This window comes from Capra hircus, chromosome 7 (assembly GCF_001704415.2).
Source record: "Capra hircus breed San Clemente chromosome 7, ASM170441v1, whole genome shotgun sequence".
In the NCBI taxonomy this organism is placed as follows: Eukaryota; Metazoa; Chordata; class Mammalia; order Artiodactyla; family Bovidae; genus Capra; species Capra hircus.
In genome coordinates, this window is record NC_030814.1 from 105,975,393 (window position 1) to 105,998,037 (window position 22,645).

The 22,645-nt window shown below is 42.6% G+C and overlaps 1 protein-coding gene across 46 annotated transcripts in view; it reads left to right on the forward strand.

Moving 5' to 3' along the window:
- Positions 1-22,645, forward strand: part of OBSCN (obscurin, cytoskeletal calmodulin and titin-interacting RhoGEF) — a 232,988-nt gene that overhangs the window by 59,341 nt on the left and 151,002 nt on the right. For 41 of the 46 annotated variants that reach the window (XM_018051517.1, XM_018051518.1, XM_018051542.1 and 38 more), the window contains 3 exons: positions 9,009-9,284; positions 13,375-13,650; positions 17,476-17,751. In XM_018051517.1, the coding sequence (XP_017907006.1) occupies positions 9,009-9,284; positions 13,375-13,650; positions 17,476-17,751 (828 nt within the window). The remainder of the gene's footprint in view (positions 1-9,008; positions 9,285-13,374; positions 13,651-17,475; positions 17,752-22,645) is intronic. The other 5 variants (XM_018051527.1, XM_018051544.1, XM_018051530.1 and 2 more) reach the window with 4 other exon arrangements.

The window sequence follows — 22,645 nt, forward strand, 5'->3', positions numbered from 1 at the left end:
TTTGCCATGAAGTGATGTAACTGGATGCTATGATCTTAGTTTTCTGAATGTTGAGTTTTAAGGCAGCTTTTTCACTCTCCTCTTTCAATTTCATCAAGAAGCTCTTTAGTTCTTTGCTTTCTGCCATAAGGGTGGTGTCATCTGCATATCTGAGGTTATTGATATTTCTCCCGGCAATCTTGATTCCAGCTTGTGCTTAGTCCAGTCCAGCATTTTGCATGATGTGCTCTGCATGTAAGTTAAAATAAGCAGGGTGACAATATACAGCCTTGACATACACCTTTCCCAATTTAGAACCAGTCTGTTGTTCCATGTTTAGTTCTAACTGTTACTTCTTGACCTACATACAGATTTCTCAGGGGGCAGTTAAGGTGGTCTGGTATTCCCATCTCTTTAAGAATGTTCCACAGTTTATTGTGATCCACACAGTCAAAGGCTTTGGCATAGTCAATAAAGCAGAAGTAGGTGTTTTTCTGGAACTCTCTTGCTTTTTTTATGATCCAACAGATGTTGGCAGTTTGATCTCTGGTTCCTCTGCTAAGTCGCTTTAGTTGTGTCCGACTCTGTGCAACCCCATAGACGGCAGCCCACCAGGCTCCCCCATCCCTGGGATTCTCCAGGCAAGAATACTGGTGCGGGTTGCCATTTCCTTCTCCAATGCATGAAAGTGAAAAGTGAAAGTGAAATCGCTCAGTCATGTCCAATTCCTAGCGACCCCATGGACTGCAGCCCACCAGGCTCCTCCGTCCATGGGACTTTCCAGGCAAGAGTACTGGAGTGGGGTACCATTGAAATCCAGCTTGAACATCTGGAAGTTCATGGTTCACATAATGTTAAAGCCCGGCTTGGAGGATTTTGAGCATTACTTTTCTAGCATGTGAGATGAGTGCAATTGTGTTGTAGTTTGAACATTCTTTGGCATTGCCTCTCTTTGGGATTGGAATGAAAACTGACCTTTTCCAGTCCTGTGGCCACTGCTGAGTTTTCCAAATTTGCTGGCATATTGAGTGCAGCACTTTCACAGCATCATCTTTCAGGATTTGAAACAGCTCAACTGGAATTCCATCACGTCCACTAGCTTTGTTCATAGTGATGTTTCCTAAGGCCCACTTGACTTTGCATTCCAGGATATCTGGCTTTAGGTGAGTGATCACACCATTGTGATTATCTGGGTCATGAAGGTCATTTCGTACAGTTCTTCTGTGTATTCTTGCCACCTCTTCTTAATATCTTCTGCTTCTGTTAGGTCCATACCATTTCTGTCCTTTATTGTGCCCATCTTTGCATGAAATATTCCCTTGGTATCTCTAATTTTCTTGAAGAGATCTCTAGTCTTTCCCATTCTGTTGTTTTCCTCTATTTCTTTGCACTGATCACTGAGGAAGGCTTTCTTATTTCTCTTTGGTATTCTTTGGAACTCTGCATTCAGTTGGGTATATCTTTCCTTTTCTCCTTTGCCTTTAGCTTCTTTTCTTTTGTCAGCTATTTATAAGACCTCCTCAGACAACGATTTGCCTTTTTGCTTTTCTCCTTCCTGGGGATGGTCTATTCCTGCCTTCTGTACAAAATCATGAACCTCCATCCATAGTTCTTCAGGCACTCTGTCTATCAGATCTAGTCCCCTAAATCTATTTTTCATTTCTACTGTAAGGGATTTGATTTAGGTCATACCTGGATGGTCTAGTGGTTTTCCCTACTCTCTTCAATTTAAGTGTGAATTTTGCAATAAGGAGTTCATGATCTGAGCCACAGTCAGCTCCTGGTCTTGTTTTTGCTGACCGTATGGAGCGTCTCCATCTTTAGCTGCAAAGAATATAATCAATCTGATTCGGTATTGATCATCTAGTGATGTCCACGTGAAAAGTCTTTTGTGTTGTTGGAAGAGGTAAACTAAAAAAACATCCAGGCTTAAACATGACGCTGAGAAGTCTTTCATTAACAGCAATCTGGAGTCCCAGTTGGGAAGAGGGCCTCAGAGGCAGTGCACTCCACAGATGAGACTTCAGATTGCAGTTTGAAGTTTACCTCTTCCAGCAACACAGGAGAAGACATACACACAATGAAGTATTACTCAGCTATAAAAAGGAATGCATTTGAATCAGTTCTGATGAGGTGGATGAAACTAGAGCCTGTTATACAGAGTGAAGTAAGTCAGAAAAAGAAACACCAATACAGTATATTAATGCATATATATATGGAATTTAGAAAGATGGTATCAATGATCCTGTATGCAAGGCAGCATGAGAGACACAGATATAAAGAACAGACTTTTAAACTCTGTGGGAAAAGGCAAGGGTGGGAAATTGTGAGAAAATAGCATTGAAGCATGTATATCACCATATGTAAAATAGATGACCGGTGCAAGTTCCATGCATGAAGCAGGGCACTCAAAGCCGGTGCTCTGGGACAACCCAGAGGGATAGGGTGGGGAGGGAGGTGGAAGGGGGCTTCAGGATGGAGGGACACATGTGCATCCATGGTTTATTCATGTTAATGTATGGCAAAACCCACCACAGTCTTGTAAAGTAACTATCCTCCAATGAAAATAATTAAGCGAAAGCAAAGAGTAACAGCACATATATCACCAAATGGGGCTGACCAGCATCCAGACTGAAACATCATGCCGAGAAGTCTCTTGTTAACAGCAATCTGGAGTCCCAGTTGGGAAGAGGGCCTCAGCAGCAGTCCACTCCACTGATGAGACTTCAGATTGCAGTTTGGGGGGCCCCTGCTTATAACTCCAGGCTGCATCATCAGTTTGCATGCAAAAATGCAGCTCTGGTTTTAGTTTAACATTTTTTACGGTGCTGTTTGCTTTATCTTGTGAATCATAGGATTTCATTAAACCCAGGCATGAAACCAGGGGCTCAAGAATTCCAAGACCCACTCCCTTTCTTGTCTAAAGTGCCACCTGACTTACTGTGCTTGCAGACAGGCAGGAAATGTGGGCAGTGTCCTGGCAGGTCAGAAGGAAGGTCAAGGGCCTGCTCTCCTGCTTCTGAAGCCTGAACAATGCTTCCTCCATTGTAATTTCCCTAAGGGGACCCTAGCACTCCCTGATGCGGAAAGGTTGTTGTTGAATCACGATGCCGGGATTCTTGGCCCCTGGAGGAGAAGAATTCAATCCGGGGCCAGAGAGGAGGCTTGATCGCTCAGAGCTTTTGTGTAATTAAGTTTTATTAAAGCATAAAGGAGATAGAGAAAGCTTCTGACATAGGCATCAGAAGAGGGCAGAAAGAGTGCCCCCTGCTAGTCTTCAGCTGGATGTTATATAGTCACTAGCAGTCTGTTAATGAAAGAAAGAAATGTCTTAAAACTCAGAATGGCACAAGGCCCCTCACCCATAAGATGCATTTTGGGATAATCTTGGCACCAAATGGTTTATCTTGGGCCATATAATGATTAACTCGAATCTTGAAGAAGGGCAGATCACCATACAAATAGTTTCATTTACATAGATTAGAGGAACAATATCTGAGTATAACATACTGGTCTATCAAGTAGGTTCTGAGCCCAAAAGGCGGAACCGACTTGAAGACTATGCATTTGGGGTAAATGCATAGTACATTCAGTTCAGTTCAGCTCAGTCGCTCAGTCGTGTCCGACTCTTTGCGACCCCATGAATCGCAGCACGCCAGGCCTCCCTGTCCATCACCAACTCCCGGAGTTCACTCAGACTCACGTTCATCGAGTCCGTGATGCCATCCAGCCATCTCATCCTCTGTTGTCCCCTTCTTCTCCTGCCCCCAGTCCCTCCCAGCATCAGAGTCTTTTCCAATGAGTCAACTCTTCACATGAAGTGGCCAAAGTACTGGAGTTTCAGCTTTAGCATCATTCTTTCCAAAGAAATCCCAGGGCTGATCTCCTTCAGAATGGACTGGTTGGATCTCCTTGCAGTCCAAGGGACTCTCAAGAGTCTTCGCCAACACCACAGTTCAAAAGCATCAATTCTTCAGTGCTCAGCCTTCTTCACAGTCCAACTCTCACATCCATACATGACTACTAGAAAAACCATAGCCTTGACTAGACGGACCTTAGTCGGCAAAGTAATATCTCTGATTTTGAGTATGCTATCTAGGTTGGTCATAACTTTTCTTCCAAGGAGTAAGCGTCTTTTAATTTCATGGCTGCAGTCACCATCTGCAGTGATTTTGAAGCTCCCCCAAAAGTAAAGTCTGACACTGTTTCCACTGTTTCCCCATCTATTTCCCATGAAGTGATGTTAGCATAGCTTAAGCTAAACATTTCCATAAGAAAAAGTTGGTTATCTCTAGGTTTGAGAATAGTTAACTTCAGGTGAAACCAGGTATCATGGCAACACAGAATTTTAAGAGAAACCTTTTAAATTTGTATAGAGAAGGGAAAAAAATATCGCTAGTTTGTTTCCTCCTGCCGCTTAAGAGAGATAAAAGTGTCTGACCCTTGCAGGCTGTTTCCTCCGTTTGGAGACCCCTGGCCTTCCTGCCTGTTACCCTCTCAATGCTTGGGGGGGCTAAGGCAGGCCTGCGGATACCTGACTTTCCTCCCATCATATGTCTGACCTGAGAGCAATCACATGCCCTCATCTGAAACCTCATACTGGTTCTTGGTTGGCTAGAGGTGTTTCAATATGATGGATCCCAGATTAGGGTACATGTTGGCCACAAAATCTTACTTAGAGTTTTTTCAGGAGTGAACTTTGGATGATGAAATTTGAGATTTCTGGGAGGCCTTCCTTCCTTTTCCTGGATTTAAAAGCTCCGGTTGCCCAAAGGTAGCAAAAACTAGGGCTGTTTTTTTGTTGTCATGTCCTGGCAAAGGGAAGAAGGAAAGAATGATTAGTGGAGAAACGCCTGTGCTGTTCAGGGATATCTTCTTAGATCAAATATGACTTTGTTTTTGTCTTCAAAGAGTTTGGATGTTGCAGGTAAGTATTCCCTTTGGCATTACATTGTTGAATTTAGAAGTGGAAAGGAAAAAGTGACTTCTGTCGCACCATTAGGCGTGGCTAATGAAGAGCTACTGTCCTAGCAGCCTCTAACTGGGGAAGCAATCTTTTTAAAAAAATTTTTTTAATTGGTAGAAAATTGCTTTACAATTTTGTGCTGGTTTATGCCATAATACGACGTGAATCAATCATAATTTTATATATATATATATATACATACACACACATATATATATATGCCCTTTCCCTCCTGAGCCTCTCTTCCCTCCCCCGCCCCCATCCCACCCCTCTAGGTCATCACAGAGCACCAGGCTGGGCTCCTGGTTTTATTTAGCAAATTCCCACTATCTGCTTTACACGATTGTGTATATATGTTAATGCCACTTTCTCAATTAGTCCCTCCCTCACCTTCCCTCTCTGTGCCCACAAGTCTGTTCTCTACTAGGATCATTAGTACCATTTTTCTGGATTCTATGTATATTGCGTTAATATACAATACTTGCTTTTCTCTTTCTGACTTACTTCACTCTGTATCGGAGGCTCTGGGTTCATTCACTTCACTACAGTTGACTCAAATGCGTTCTTCTTTATGGCTGAGTAATATTCCATTGTATAAATGTACCACAACTTCTTTATCCATTCATGTGTCAGTGGACATCTAGGATGCTTCCATTCCCTGGCTATTGTAATAGTGCTTCAGTGAACACTGGGGTACATGTGTCTTTTAGAATTGTGGTTTTTCTCAGGGTATATGACCTATAGTGGGATTGCTGGGTTATTTAGTAGATTTATTCCTAGTTTTTAGAGGAATCTCTGCACTGTTTTCCATAATGGTTGTGTCAGTATACATTCTCACCAGCAGTACAAAACGGTTCACTTTTCTCCACATCCTCTCTAGCATTTACCGTTTGTAGATTTTTTGATGATGGCCATTCTGAGTTGTATGAGGTTTTGATTTGCATTTCTCTAATAGTGAGAGATGTTGAGCATCTTTTCACGTTTTCATTGACCATCTGTATTTCTTCTTTGGCAAAATGTCTGTTTAAGGTGTTTCACCCATTTTTTGACTGAGCTGTTTGTTTGTCTGATATGGAGCTGTATGAGCTGCTAATATATTTTGGTTATTAACCCTTTGTCAGTTGTTTCGTTTACAATTATTTTCTCCCATTCTTTTCATCTTGTTTTTAGTTTCCTTTACCGTGCAAAAGCTTTTAAGTTTAATTAGGTCCCATTAGTTTATTTTTGTTTTTATTAGCCTAGGAGGTGGGTGAAAGAGGATCTTGCTGTGATTTATGCAAAAGAGTATACTGTCTTTGGTTTCCTCTAAGAGCTTTATAGTTTCTGGCCATACATTTAAGTCTTTAATCCATTTTGAGTTTATTTTTGTGTCTGGTTTTAGGAAGTATTCTAGTTTCATTCTTTTACATGTAGCAATCCAGTTTTCTCAGCACCACTTATTGAAGAGGCTGTCTTTTCTCATTGTATATTCTTGCCTCCTTTGTCAAAGATTAAGGTGCCCATAGGTGTGTGGGTTTATTTCTGGGCTAATATCTTGTCCCATTGGTTTATATTTCTGTTTCTGTTCCAGTACCATACTGTCTTGATGACTATCAGCTTTGTAGTGTAGTCTGAAGTCAGGAGAGTTGAATTTTCCAGCTCTGTTTTTCTTTCTCAAGATTGCTTTGTCTATTCAGGGAATTTGTGTTTCCATACAAATTATGAAATTTTTTCGTTCTGGTGCTATGGATGTACCATTGGTAGCTTGATAGAGATTACATTGAATCTATAGATGGCTTTGGGTAGTATGGTAGCTTTCAAAATACCGATTCTTCTAATCTAAGACCATAGTAAATCTCTCCATCTGTTTATGTTGTCTTTGATTTCCTTGATCTGTGTCTTACAGTTTTCTCCATACAGGTCTTATGTTTCTTTAAATAGGTTTATTCCTAGATATTTTATTCTTTTTGTTGCAATGATGAATGGAATTGTTTCCTTAATTTCTCTTTCTGAATTTTCATTGTTAGTATATAGTAATGCAAGGAATTTCTGTGTGTTAATTTTATACCCTGTGACTTTACTAAATTTATTGATTAGTTCTGGTAGATTTTTAGTGGTGCTCTTAGGGTTTTATATGTATAGTATCATGACATCTGCGAGCAGCGAGTTTTACTTCTTCTTTTCCAATCTGGATTTCTTTTATTTCTTTTTCTTCTTTGTTGCCATGGCGAGGACTTCCAACACTATATTGAATAATAGTGGTGAGAGTGGGCACCCTTGTCTTGTTCCCAATCTTAAAGGAAAAGCTTTCAGTTTCTCATCATTGAGAATAATGTTTGCTGTGGGTTTGTCATATATGGTCTTTATTATGTTGAGATGTGTTCCTTCTATGCCAATTTCCTGGACAGTTTTTTTTTTCTATCATAAATGGATGTTGAATTTTGTCAAAAGCATCTATTGAGATGATCATGTTTTTTCTTTCAATTAGTTAACATGGTGTATCACACTGATTGATTTGCATATATTGAAGAATCCTTGTATCCCTGGGATAAATCTCACTTGATCATGATGTATAATTCCTTTAATGTGTTGTTGGATTCTGTTTGCTAGAACTTTGTCGAGGATTTTTGCGTCTACGTTCATCAGTGATATTGGCCTGTAATTTCCTTTTTTTGTGATTTCTTTGCCTGGCTTTGGTATCAAGCTGATGGTGGCCTCATAGAATCAGTTCAGGAGTTTTCGTCCCTCAAGCAGTCTTTATTTTGTTGCATTTTCCTAACGGTCTATTTCTTGTGGCTGGAACTTAGGGCAGTCCAAGAAATCAGGTCATTCTTCTGGGAAGAGAGTCTTCATGCCAAATAGGGCTGGGCTGCCATGCCATTGACTCCTGGGTGGCAATACCTATCAGGATAGGATGATTTATGGGTGTGTATAGATACCCCAGGTCCCACCATACATCTTTGTAGAATGTGGTTTTCTGAGAATAGGAGAGAGTGTTCCAAGATAAAACCATTGAAAAATTATGAAATTTGGCTAAATTCTAGTAAACTATATGAAAGAGGACAGAAGAAGATAGAAGTCAGAGTTGTATGACTTGTCAGTCAGTAGGACTAATAATGAAAAGTCAGCCCTGTAGTTCTCTGGTACAGTATACAAAATTTCCTGGAAAACTCTTACTCCATACTTGTGGAGATGATCTTAGAGACAGAAAAAGAAGATACCATCCATAACTCTCTTCATGTACAGAACATGGCATCAACACCACAGTCACACAAGAAAGGCAGGGAGAATGAAATACTTTACACCCCAAGGGATGGAAGGACAATGTGACCCTGTTGAAAGGAAAAACTTTGATTTATCACAGGTTTTGATCAGAAAGTGAAAATGCGAGTCACACAGTTGGGAATATCCTTAAAACTTACCTATGTGTCATTCTCTGGTATTTACACCATAAAGAATGGCCAGAGGTGAATCGAGAAAAGAGAGAGCCTACCAAGGGTAAGTGGGCAAAAGGTTTGAATAGTGTTACTGGGAAGAAGAAGAAGAAGAAGAAGAAGAAGAAGAAGGCAGTAGTGATGAACCCAGTCCTAAGGAAAGGTGTTCAGACAATGACAAAGAAAGCCACGGCGGGGTGCAGGCACTCCCAACAGATTGCCGCAAGTTGACGAGAGTAAGAGCAGGCATGGGTGCTGAGCCTAAGACATCTCCACTGGTTGCAGATGAAAAGTCCCTTGCATAATCATATGGAGAAGCCTGGGGCACTGTCTCGGAAGGTTGGTGGACATTTGCATTGTGAACCTGCAGATGTCATGAGCAGGGGCAATGTCTTTTTCAACAGCCCCTTTCTCAGGCCAGTTCACATGGATCTGTGGGAGAATGCATGACTTGTGTGACTTGCTGCTGAGAAGGACAAGAGTGTCCTCTGCAAGGCACAGGGCTGGTACAAAACCTGGAAAAGCCTCCAGCTCCATCACTCCTTCCTACCACCCTGCTTCCCAGCTCCCCATCCAGGTCGTCTTTGCGTGGGGCTGCTGTTCTGACTGAGATGCGGTCTCTGACCCTGTGTATCCCCCTCTGTCCCCAGAGCCCTCGGTGGTGTTTGCCAAGGAGCAGCCAGCACGCAGTGAAGTGCAGGCTGTGGCGGGAACCAGTGCCACACTGAGCTGCGAGGTGGCCCAGGCCCAGACAGAGGTGACGTGGTACAAGGACGGCAAGAAGCTGAGTTCGAGCTCGAAAGTGCGTGTGGAAGCCAAGGGCTGCACCAGGCGGCTGGTGGTGCAACAGGCGGGCAAGGCGGACGCCGGAGAGTACAGCTGCGAGGCTGGGGGCCAGAAGGTCTCCTTCCGCCTGGACGTCACAGGTCAGTTTGGAGGTAGTAAGTTAGCCTTATGTGGAGGTGATGGGATGGGCTTGCACCCCTGACAGACCCGATGATCTTTCCCCTAGACTTCATCTCTTTTGGTCTTCTGTCCTCTGACCTCCATTTTCATACCCAAGGCTGGGCAAAGGGCGCTGGATGGGAGGGGTGTGAACAGAAGGGAGAAGGGCATCCTGTAAAGCCAGAGTGGCGTTTCCACACAGTGATGCACGGCCGTCAGTTCCCAGCATCTGCCCAGGGTCGTCTGGGTGTTCCCTGGTGTCCGGGCCTCTGGTTCTGTCTTGCACTTGGAGTCTGATGTAAATCAGATGCCTTTCAACTGTGGGTATGTGAATTTGCTCCTCTTGGCTGGCCTGACAGCTCCTGGATGCCCCACCCAGCAATGCGTGTAGGTTCACACTAGGGAGAGATGGTTGAATTTCTTTAAACCAGGTCCAGGGGGAGTTTTTACCATACTGTTGCGCTTGCTTTATCTCAGGAATGAACTATGGATTTATCAGAGTTTCAGTTGTTCTGGACACTCTTTCTCCTTGCACTGGATATTGAAATTATCTGTGTATCTCCATGGCTTCTTAGGTGGCTTAGTGGGCAAAGAAGCTGCCTGCAATGCAGGAGACGCAGGTTCCATCCCTGGGTATGCATGGCAACCCACTGCAGTATTCTTGCCTGGAGGATCCCATGGGCAGAGGAGCTTGACGGGTTATAGTCCATGGCGTCACAGAGAGGCGGCTGAAGGGCCTGAGCTCACAGGCACAGCTACACAGCTACACAGGTCTAGGTCTGCTTTTCTTGCAGTTTGTGTGGGAAGTAAACAGAGAGCAGAGGATGGTTGATGTGTGCCTGAAATACGTACATGTGAGGTCTGGAATTCTCTTTTCAAAGCAAATATTGAGTTCTTTTATCTTCTGTTGGAACAGTCTATGCCACAACTCTAGTTGGAGTCTTGATTTACAGATTTAGACTTGAAGAGGAATAGTCACTTCTCCTATACGAATATGCATGTATCTTTAAAAAAATGGTATTTTAGGAGAATATGACAAGTTTTTTCATTGCAATAAATATGAAAGGCTTGACAAATTAATTAAGTTCTTAGAAAATTATACACCAAGTGACACAGAAACACTGGACAACTCAAATAGTCTTAAAACCTTTTAAGTAATTGGAATCATAATGAAAAATCTTCCCATAGAGAAATGTTTAATCCCTGTAGTTCCATTGGTAAATTATATGAGCTACTTTAAAAAGAAAAACCGTGTTCATGGAGGTTATTCTGGAGAATAGAAAAATGAGATACAGTCTCTGATTTGTTTCATGTAGATAGTGTAACACTGGTACCAATATCTGATAAGGAAAGGGGTAAGGATTAAAATTATTATCAATCTATTATGGATAGCAAGGCCAAAATCTGAAAGAAAACATTACCAGAATAAGTTTAATAATATATTAAGAGGATAACTGGTAATACGCTGTGCTGAAAGTCATAGTCCAGAAGGGCAAGATTGTTGAAATACCAGAAATGTTAGCAAAACATTCTGTTCATGACATGCAGAATAAAGTATTGGATGAGATTTGGCATTATAAATAGAGAAACAATGTTTAATGAAGTTTACATCAATTTTTGCCATAAAATTCTTGACGAATTATAAATAAAACAATTCTTTCTTAATTTGATCAATGACGCTGCAGGCTATCCAGCTAATTGCACACAAAAAAGTGAAAGTTTGAAGGCTTTGCTTATGAGATAGAGAACTAGACAAGGAAACCCACTGTTGCTGCTTTTATCCAACATTTTACAGCATAGTTAGGGAAGACATAAAGTAATATAAAAGTGTGAATAAACAAAAGTGGCATTCACAGATAATATGATTTACCCAAAGATAAGTTATGAGACAACAGGATAGTTAAGAATGATTACCGTGGAAGAAGTTAGTAGGAAGAAAACAAACTTTTGTGTCTAACAGTAGCAACAAACGTGTTGGAAATGAAATTTTAAAAGAGTTAAAATAGCATCAAAGCAATCATTTTTTAATTACAAGTCTAATAAAAGGTTCTGAGAATCTCTGTGGTGGGGAGGATTATTGCAATTTTTTTGAGAGACAGTCAAGAAGTTCCTAATAGTTTGGTAGGAATCTGCAGAAGAATAAAAAATGTTCAATACATATTAAAATCCAAAAAAAGTTTGTTTAGAGGGGACTTTGAAAATTGACAAGTAAATTGCAAAGACCATGTACAGTCAGTGCACTTTTGACGAGAGCAAATATTTGGTGATATTACCAGATATCAAGACTACTATAAAGCTCTAGTAATGAATACAGTAGTGTCTTGTTGCAAAGATAGACACACAGGCCAGAGCCTCTGAAGAGTGATTTCAGACACAGACCTGAATGACCGCATTTCCCGTCTCCTTTTTAAAAATTATGGAATGGTGCAAGGCAGAGAGGCAACATAGTTTTCGTAAATGATACTTGAACCATTTAACCACATAGAGAAGAGATTAGACCAGTAAGTCATACTACACACAGTCAGCTCCTGTTGGGTTAGAAACCACAGAATAGAAGGAAAAATCATAGACGTAAATTACTTAAGGATAAAGAATGATTTCTTCATGTATGGATGTGAGAGTTGGACTGTGAAGAAGGCTGAGCACCAAAGAATTGATGCTTTTGAACTGTGGTGTTGGAGAAGACTCTTGAGAGTCCCTTGGACTGCAAGAAGAGCCAACCAGTCCATTCTGAAGGAGATCAGTCCTGGGATTTCTTTGGAAGGAATGATGCTGAAGCTGAAACTCCAGTACTTTGGCCACCTCATGAGAAGAGTTGACTCATTGGAAAAGACTCTGATGCTGGGAGGGATTGGGGGCAGGAGGAGAAGGGAACGACCGAGGATGAGATGGCTGGATGGCATTACTGACTCGATGGACATGAGTCTGAGTGAACTCCAGGAGTTGGTGATGGACAGGGAAGTCTGGTGTGCTGCAGTCCATGGGGTTGCAAAGAGTCGGACACGACTGAGCGACTGAACTGAACTGAACTGATGATTTCTTAGAATACAAGTGTACTAGCCATAATGAAACACATTTGAAATACTTTACTAAAACTAACCATGAAAATTCATCAGAAGTTAGTATAAGTGACTAAAGGGCAAACCACACAGACGTGGAAGATGTTTAGAACATACATACTTGTCAGCGCCTTGCATTTAAATATATAAACATGTCCTCAAAATGACAGAAGATGCTATTGAAAATAGGGCAAAATCTTTGAACAACGATGATACAGAAGAGCAAATACCCGTGAGCAAAAATATCACAAAGGGTTCTTTCCTTTGTGTCATGAGAAAAATGCCAAAGAACGCCACAGGAGGCACAGTCACTGCCACCAGATGGCCAGCATGCGAGTGGGCAGGAGTGGAGCCTCAGCAAGTCCTGGTCACTGCGACGGAACATGCACATTTCTGTGGGGAAGACGGGGCTTCATCTAGGAACGCCCCCGTCATGACCCCACAGTTCCCGTCCTATTCGTAAGTGGGCAACAGATCTGAATACTGTCACCAGGAAGAAAAAACAATAATGGTGACCCCTGGGGAAAAGGTGCTTGCTTCTTCGTTCCTCAGACAATGACAGAGAAAGCCGCAGGGAGGTGTAAGCACTCTCCCCAGATTGCCACCAGTTGGCAATGGTAAAAGTGGGCAAAGGTGCCCGCCTCAGACTTCTAAACGGACTGCCGGTGAAGAGTTCCAAGGATAATGTTATGAAAGGACTGACACCATCTGGGAGGGTTGGGGAACACACGCCAGGCATGAGCAGGGAACAGGTCTGTTCCAGTGGCCACCCCGTCCTGCAATAGCTCACAAGGATGGACCCAGAGGAGAATTCATAAACATGCCACTTGCTGCTCAGAAAGTTTGGGTGACCACGGCAGAGCACAGGACTGATGTAGAGCCTGAAAATTCCCTAGCTCTGTTGCTCCTTCTTACCCCACCCACAACTAACTCCCCGTCCTGTTCTTTGCCCAGGGCTGCCGTCCTGACTGAGATGGGATCTCTGACCCCGTGTATCCCCCTTTGTCCCCAGAGCCCCCGGTGGTGTTCGCCAAGGAGCAGCCGGCACGCAGTGAAGTGCAGGCCATGGCGGGGGCGAGTGCCACGCTGAGCTGCGAGGTGGCCCAGGCCCAGACGGAGGTGACGTGGTACAAGGACGGCAAGAAGCTGAGTTTGAGCTCGAAAGTGCGTGTGGAGGCCACGGGCCGCGGGCGGCGGCTGGTGGTGCAGCAGGCGGGCAAGGCGGACGCCGGGGAGTACAGCTGCGAGGCCGGGGGCCAGAAGGTGTCCTTCCGCCTGGACGTCACAGGTCAGTCCTGGAGGAGGGCGCTGAGCTGGCCCGTGTGCAGGTGATGAGGGCGCTGGCTTCCAGCCACACCAGACTTGTGTAGTCACTTGTAACCTTTAGGATTTCACACCTTCCAGTCATCAATGTCCCATCTTGATATCAATTTTCGCTCCAGGGAAGGCTGAATGGGGAGGGTTCTCGTGGAGAGAAGAGGGCCTGTTTGTGTCCATCTGTTTCCTGCCAGTGAGGCTCAGTCACACTGTCTTATTAGCACCTGCCCAGAACCTTCCTGTGGTTCCTGCTCTTAGGGCCCTGGCTCTGCCTGATGTTTAGGGGCTGAGGTAGACCTGGGGTATAATTGTCACCTCCCATCGTATGTCTTTCCTGAGAACCAGTACTCACTCTCGTCTATAACCTCATGCTGGTCTCAGCTGGCCAGGGGTATTTCAGTTTGGTCGATCCTGGATTAAGGAAAATATTGGCCACACAGTCCTACTTGGAATTCTCTTAGAAGCAAACTTTGGATGATGAAATTTGAGGTTTCTGGGATTCCTTTTCCTCTATAGAGAAGGTCTAGTTGCTGATAGGTACCAAGAAATAGGCGACTTTTTGTTATCATTGTCTTGTGAAAGGAAGAAGGAAATGATGCTCGCAGAGGGTCACTTGTGCTATTTAGGGTGATCTTCTTAGATACAATATGGTTTTCCTTTGTTTTGAAAAAGGTTGGATGTTTCAGGTAAGTATTCCTCTTGGCATGACATTGAAGAATTTAGGAATGGAAAGGAAAAAGTCATTTCTACCTCATCAGTGTGGACTGTTAAGAAGAAGTTACTGTTCTGCAAGCCTCTGATTGGCAAAACAGTGTTTCTTTCCTTGCGTTTTCCTAGTGGTCACTGAGTGTCTCTGTCTCATGGCTGAAACATCGGGCAGTCTAAGACATCAGGTCATTCTTCTTCTGGGAAGAAAGTCTTCGAGCAGAATAGGGGTGGGCTTCCATGCCACACTGACTCGTAGGTGGCGACCCCTAAGAGTTTGAGACCGTGCCAGTGTAGCAGGATGTGTGGGTGTGTCTATCCCCAGATTCCAGCATGCATCTTTGTAGATTGTGGTTTCTGAAGCACATTGAAGAGTACTTTAAGGTAAAAACCTTTGAAATATTGTAAAATGTGTCCGCTGCTGCTGCTGCTAAGTTGCTTCAATCGTGTCCGACTCTGTGTGACCCCATAGACGGCACTCCACCACGCTCCCCCGTCCCTGGGATTCTCCAGGCAAGAATACTGGAGTGGGTTGCCATTTCCTTCTCCAATGCCTTAATCTGAAACCTAGTAAAATATCTGAAGATCAGACATGCAAAGATAGAGAAAACTCAAAGAACTGGATGACTTGTAGTTGTAGTCAATAAGACAAATAATGAAAGGCTTGTCAGCCTTGTAGTTCTCTGGTAAACTGTATAAAATATTCAGGAAATTGTTATTCCATGCTTGGAGATGGTCCTAGAGAGAGAAGAATGAGATACCCTCCATAACTGTTCATGTACAGAACATAACATCAATACCGAAATCACTCCAGAAAGCCAAAGGGAGGATGACATACCAGACCAATCTACTGAGAGTATCAAAATTATGAATTTAAATGTTACCAAAATGAATTCAGCAGTGTATCCAGGGGTAGAGATCAGTGGTGAAGGTCTTAGTTCAGGATTGCATGTTGTATTAGTGTTGACAACGTTGATAGATGGCGTGACATTGGATTGAATGCACAAAGATCATCTCGTGTACAGAATCAAATGGTTGATTAAACTTGCTTGTCTTATACTGAGACAAAATGTTTGACAAAATTGAGCATCAGTTTCTGTCGTAAAATTCTTAGTAGACTATAAAAAAAGATATCTTCTTTTTAATGTTATTGCATTCTGGCAAAGACAACAACAACATCCCACTCGTGGTATACCTGGCAATCTTTGATGTGAGGGACGGCACACTCAGGCCACTCTACCCACTGAGTTCAGTAAGGAGGAGAATAAAATCATCGGCAAGGAGTTTTGAAAAACTAAAGATGGGATTTGGTGTGATGTTCAACTCAGACAATTTCAGAGATAAATGATTAGATTGCATCTGTTTCTTTTTTTAAATATGTTTATTTATTTTAATTGGAGGATAATTACTTTACAGTATTGTATTGGTTTTGCCGTACATTGACATGAATCCGCCACAGGTGTACATGTGTTCCCCATCCTGAACCCCCTCCCACCTCCCTCCCTGTCTTCTCTCTTTTTGAGTAAGCTAAGTGTGTAAAAACAAATCAGTATGCAGAAATTATTTCTACATCTGAGTCCTGGCAGGGACCACTTGGAAAATTAAATTTGTGTGAAAGAGTTAGACTAGCACAATTGTATCATGTTTCTAATTTCCAGGCCTGATGAAAGTTGCTAAGGGTCTGTGTGTGAGACATTATTCAAGATTCTTGAGAGGCAGTCAGAGGTTGAAATAGATGGATAGAAATAAAAGGGGAAAAATTCAAAGATGTTTATTAACAATCAAAATCGAAACCAGTTTTTTGGAGGGTGGGTCAGATGAAGGAAAAACAGGCAGATTCATAGGTAAGGCACAGCCAATGTGTTGTTTTCTTGCAGAAAATCAGGGTGGGAGTCTTTACTGGGACGTGATGTTAAGAATTATCATAAGGCTAAAGTTCTGAAGACAAGGGGGTCCCAGTGTGGGGATAGTTACCACACTGGAGGGACAGAAACCTGAGTTCAGAAACAATTCACAAATGACTTCCCGGCACCACCATCCCTCCCTCACCAATACCTTTCGATTGTTACTATGTTGTCTGTTTAGGAAGTCGAGGGAGAATGTTGTAGAAAGAAATGGTGGGTGGATCACTGAACCACACAGAACGCTTAAATTGTACTAACAATTCACACCATACACAGAAGTCAACTCAGGGTGGGTTAGAAACCTCAGAGTAAAGGGTAAAACCAAAAAAACCCTCAGATAATAACACGGTTTCTTCAAAGACTTAGCGTAAAGAAAGATTTCTTAAGTAGATCACAAATGCTCTAAACGCAAAGGGAAGAAATGGACATTGTCACGCTATTGGAAGGAAAAACTTTGACTTAACAGAGGACTGGAGCAGAGAGTGAATATACGAGTCACATGGCTGGAAATATGCTTAAAATTTACCTGTTGGTCATTCTCTGGCACATAAATGTGTAAAAATAGGCCAGAGTTGAATCAACAAAAGAGAGCGCCTACTAGTGGCAAGTGGGCAAAAGATTTGACTCTTGTCAGAACGAAGAAGAAAACAGTAATGGCAAGCCCAGTCCTAAGGGGAAGGTGCTACGCTTCTTCATTCCTCAGACAATGACAAAGAGAGCCACAGGGAGGTGCAAGCACCGCCCCCCCCCCCACCCCGCCAGATTGCCACCAGCTGACAGTACTAAGAGTAGGCAAGGGGGCCGAGCCTCAACCATCTCCATGGACTGCAGGTGAAAAGTTTCCGCATAATCGTATGGAGAAGACTGAGGCACCATCTAGAAAGGATGGGGAGTCATTGCATTGAGACCTGCAGATGTCATGAGCAGAAAACAAGTCTGTTCTCAGGACCTCCCACCTGGAACATGCTCGCAGGGACCTGAGGGAGAATGTGTGAATTGTGTCCCTATTGCTGAGAAAGGCAGGGGTCCTCTGCAGGGCACAGGGCTGGTGCAGAGCCTGAGAAGTCTCCAGCTCTGTGCCTCCTGCCCAGCCCCCCACCGCCTCCCCATCCAGGTCGTCTTTATGCGGGGCTGCCATCCTGACTGAGATGTGGTCTCTGACCCTGTGTATCCCCCTCTGTCCCCAGAGCCCTCAGTGGTGTTCGCCAAGGAGCAGCCGGCACGCAGTGAAGTGCAGGCCGTGGCGGGGGCGAGTGCCACGCTGAGCTGCGAGGTGGCCCAGGCCCAGACGGAGGTGACGTGGTACAAGGACGGCAAGAAGCTGAGTTCGAGCTCGAAAGTGCGTGTGGAGGCCACGGGCCGCGGGCGGCGGCTGGTGGTGCAGCAGGCGGGCAAGGCGGACGCCGGGGAGTACAGCTGCGAGGGCGGGGGCCGGAAGGTGTCCTTCCGCCTGGACGTCACAGGTCAGTCCTGGAGGAGGACGCTGAGCTGGCCCATGCAGGTGATGAGGGCTACCTGCCTCACCGGACACGTGTGCACTTGCCTGGATCCTCCATCTCTTCAATCCTCCCTGTCTTCTGTGTCCCCGCGTGGTCCCCGTTTTGGCTGGGGGAGCATGTAAAGGGAGGGTGCACTTGCAAAGAGGAGGGATCGTTTCTGTCCGCCTGTTTCCAGGCAGTGAGGCTCAATGGCAGTGTCTTAGCACCTGCCCAGAACCTTTCTCATGTTCCTGCTGTTGGGACCCTGCCTTTCCCTGATGCCTGGGGGCTGAGGTAGGCCCGCAGATAGCTTACTTTCCTCCCATCATCTGTCTTTTCTGAGAACTAGCACACGCCGTCATGCTGGTCCTGGTTGACCAGTGGTGTTTCAGTTTGAAGGATCTTGGATCAGGGCAGAGTTTGGCCACACAATCCTCATTGGCCTTCTCCCAGAAGTGAACTTTGAATTATGAAATTTGAGGCTTCTGGAAGGCCCTTCCTTCCTTTTCCAGGATGTAGAAGCTCCAGTTGTCCATAGATAGAAAAAAATAGACATGTTTTAGTGTCGCTTCCTTGCAACGGGAAGAAACAGAGGACGATTGATAGATGTCGCTTCTGCTACTTTGGGTGATCTTCGATCAAAGATGACGTTGCCTTTGTCTCCCAACAGACTCTGAGTTCCATGTCAGTATTCCTGTTGGTGTTACATTGATAAATTTAGAAATGGAAAGGAAAAATTCGCAGCTGCCACGTCAATCGGCATTGCCAATGAGGACTTAGTGCCTAGCAGCCTCTGACTGGCAAAGCAGTCTTCATTCCGTTGCATTTTCATAGTGGTTGGGAAGAGCCTCTGCCCCTCATGCACAGGACAGTCTAAAAAATCAGGTTACTCTTCTGGGAAGACGGTCTTCGTGTCAATATAGAGATGGCCTGCCATCCCACATTTTTTTTTCCTTTTTTTTTTTAAAATTAATTTTAATTGAAAGATAATTGCTTTATAGAGTTTCATTGTTTTCTGCCAGACATCAACACGAATCAGCCATAGGTATACATGTGCCCCTCCCTCTTGAACCTCCCTCCCATCTCCCACCCCATCCCACCCCTCTAGGTTGATACAGAGCCCCTGTTCGAGTTCCCTGAGACATACAGAAAATTCCTGTTGGCTATGTATTTTACATATGGTATTGTGCGTTTCCGTGTTACCCTCTCTATACATCTCACCCTCTCCTCCCCTCTGCCTGTGCCCATAAATCTGTTCTCTATGTCTGTGTCTCCATGTTACCCCGCAAATAGGTTCATCAGCACCGTCTTTCTAGATTCCATGTATGTATGTTAGTGTACGATATTTATCTTTCTCTGTCTGACTTACTTTGCTCTATAATAGGCTCTAGGTTCATCCACCTCATTAGAACAGACTCAGATGCGTTTCTTTCTGTGGCTGAGTGGTGTTCCATTATGTGTGCATAATACACCTTCTTTACCCATTCATCTGTCGATGGACATCTAGGTTGCTTCCATGTTCTAGCAGTTGTAAAAGGTGCTATAATGAGCACTGGAGTACATGTGTCTTTTTCAGTTTTGGTTTCCTCAGGGTATATGCCTAACAGTGGGATTGCTGAGTCATATGGTGATGTTTTTCTTAAGGACTCTCCATACCATCCTCCATAGTGGCTGTATCAATTTACATTCCCCCCAACAGTGCAAGAGCGTTCCCTTTTCTCCACACCCTCTCCAGTATTTATTGTTTGTAGACTTTTTGATGATGGCCATTCTGATTGGTGTGAGGTGATATCTTACTGTAGTTTTGATTTGATTTCTCTAACAATGAGGGATGTTGAGCATCTTTTCATGTGTTTGTTAGCCATCTGTATGTCTCCTTTGGAGAAATGTCTGCTTAGGTCTTTTCCCCACTTTTTGATTGGGTGAGTTGTTTGCTTTTCTGGCATTGAGTTGTATGAGCTGCTTGTATATTTTGGAAATTAATCCTTTGTCAGTTGTTTCATTTGCTGTTATTTTCTCCCATTCTGAGGGTTGTCTTTTCACCTTGCTTATAGTTTCCTTTGCTGTGCAAAAGCTGTTAAGTTTCACTCAGTTCCACTTGTTTACTTTTGTTTTTATTTCCATTACTCTAGGAGGTGGGTCATAGAAGATCTTGCTTTGATTTATGTCATCGAGTGTTCTGCCTATGTTTTCCCCTAAGAGTTTTATAGTTTCTGATCTTGCATTTAGGTCTTCAATCCATTTTGAGTTTATCTTTGTGTATGGTGTTAGAAAGTGTTCTAGTTTCATTCTTTTACAGGTAACTGTCCAGTTTCCCAGCACTGCCTACTGAAAGAGGCTATCTTTGTACCATTGTATATTCTTGCCTCCTTTGTCAAAAATAAGGTACCATAGGTGCATAGGTTTATTTATGGGCTTTATATCTTGTTCCATGGTCTATATTTCTGTTTTTGTGCCAGTACCATACTGTCTTGATGACTGTAGTATAATCTGAAGCCAGGAAGGTTGATTCCTCCAGCTCCATTCATCTTTTTCAAGACTGTTTTGGCTGTTTGGCATCTTTTGTGTTTCCATATGAATTGTGAAATTTTTTGTTGTAGTTCTGTGAAAAATGCCATTGATATGACAGGGATCACATTGAATCTGTAGATTGCATTTGGTAGTATAGTCATTTTGACAATACTAATTCTTTCTATCCAGGAACATGGAATATCTCCTCATCTGTTTATGTTGTCTTTGATTTCTTTCATCAGTGTCTTATAATTTTCTCTATACAGTTCTTTTGTCACCTTAGGTAGGTTTATTCCTAGATATTTTATTATTTTTGTTGCAATGGTGAATGGGATTGATTCCTTAATTTCTCTTTCTGATTTTTCATTGTTAGTATATATGAATGCACATGATTTCTGTATATTGAGTTTGTATCCTACGACTTTGCTAAATTCACTGATTAGCTTTAGTAATTTTCTGATAATATCTTTAGGGTTTTCTATGTGTAGTATCATGTCATCTGCAAACAGTGACAGATTTACTTCTTTTTGTCTGATTTGAATTCCTTTTATTTCTTTTTATTCTCTGATTGCTGTAGCTAGGACTTCCAGAACTATGTTGAGTAATAATGGTGAAAGTGGACACCCTTGCCTTGTTCCTGATCTTAGGGGGAATGCTTTCAGTTTTTCACCATTGAAAATAATGGTTGCTGGAGGCCTATCATATATGGCCTTTACTGTGGTGAGGTAGGTTCCTTCTATGCCCATTTTTTGAAGAGTTCTAATCATAAATGGGTGCTGAATTTTGTCAAAGGCTTTTTCTGCATCTATTGAGATTATCATGTGGTTTTTATCTTTCAGTTTGTTAGTACAGTGTAACACATTGATTTGTGTGTACTGAAGAATCCTTGCATCCCTGGAATAAACCCAACTTGATCATGGTTATGAGATTTTTAATGTGTTGTTGAATTCTGTTTGCTAGTTTGTCGAGGATTTTCGTATCTATTTTCATCAGTGATACTGGCCTGTAGTTTTCTTTGTCTGGTTTTGGTATCAGGGTGATGGTGGCCTCATAGAATGAGTTTGGAAGTGTTCCTTCCTCTGCAATTTTTTTAAAGAGTTTTAGAAGAATAGGTATTAGCTCTTCTCTCTGTGTTTGACTAGAATTCACCTGTGAAGCCATCTGGTCCTGGGCTGTTTTTTGGGAGATCTTTGATCACAGTTTTGATTTCAGTGCTGGTAACTGGGTTGTTCATTATTTCTATTTCTTCCTGGTTCAGTCTTGGAAGATTTAACTTTTCTAAAAATCTGTCCATTTCTTCCAGCTTATCCATTTTATTGCCCTAAAGTTGCTCATTAAGAGTCTCTCATAATCCTTTGTATTTCTGCATTGTTGGAACCTCTCCTTTTTCATTTATAATTTTGTTGACTTGATTCTTCTCTCTCTCTTTCTTGATGAATCTGGCTAAAGGTTTATCAATTTTGTTCATCTCCTCAAAGAATGAGCTTTTAGTTTAATTAATTTTTACTATTGTTTCTTTCATTTCTTTTTCATTTGTTTCTGCTCTGATCTTTGTGATTTCTTTCCTTCTGCTGATTTTTTTTTGTTTGTTTTTCTTTTCCCAGTTGTTTTAGGTGTAAAGTTAGGTTGTCTGTTCAATGTTTTTCTTGTTTCTTGAGGTAGGATTGTCTTGCTATAAACTTCCCTCTTAACTGCTTTTGCAGAATTTTTTGATTTCCCTTTTGATTTCTTCCGTAACCTGTTCATTATTTTGAAACATATTATTTAATCTCCATGTGTTTGTGTTTTTTGCAGTTTTTTTTCCTTATAATTGATAGCTAGTCTCATAGAGTTGTGGTCAGAAAATATGCTTGATATGATTTCAGTTTTCTTAAATTCCTGAGGTTTGATTTGTGACCCAAGATGTGGTCTATCCTGGAGAATGTTCCATGTGCACTTGAGAAGAAGGTGGATTCTTCTGAATTTGGATGGAATGTCCTGAAGACATCAATGAGATCCATCTCATCTAATGTATCATTTAAGACTTGTGTTTCCTTATTAATTTTCTGTTTTGATGATCTGTCCATTGGTGTGAGTGGGGTGATAAAGTCTCCTGCTATTAGTGTGTTTCTGTCAGTTTCTCCCTTTATGTCATTTAGTGTTTGTCTTGTGTATTGAGGTGCTCCTGGAGCATAGATATTTATAATTGTTACATCTTCCTCTTGGATTGATCCCTTGATCATTATGTAGCATGCTTCCTTATCTCTTGTAATGTTCTTTATTTCAAGGTCTATTTTGTCTGATATGAGGATTGCTACTCTAGCTTTCTTTTGCTTCCCATCTGCATGGAATATATTTTCCCATCCTCTCACTTTCAGTCTATAAGTGT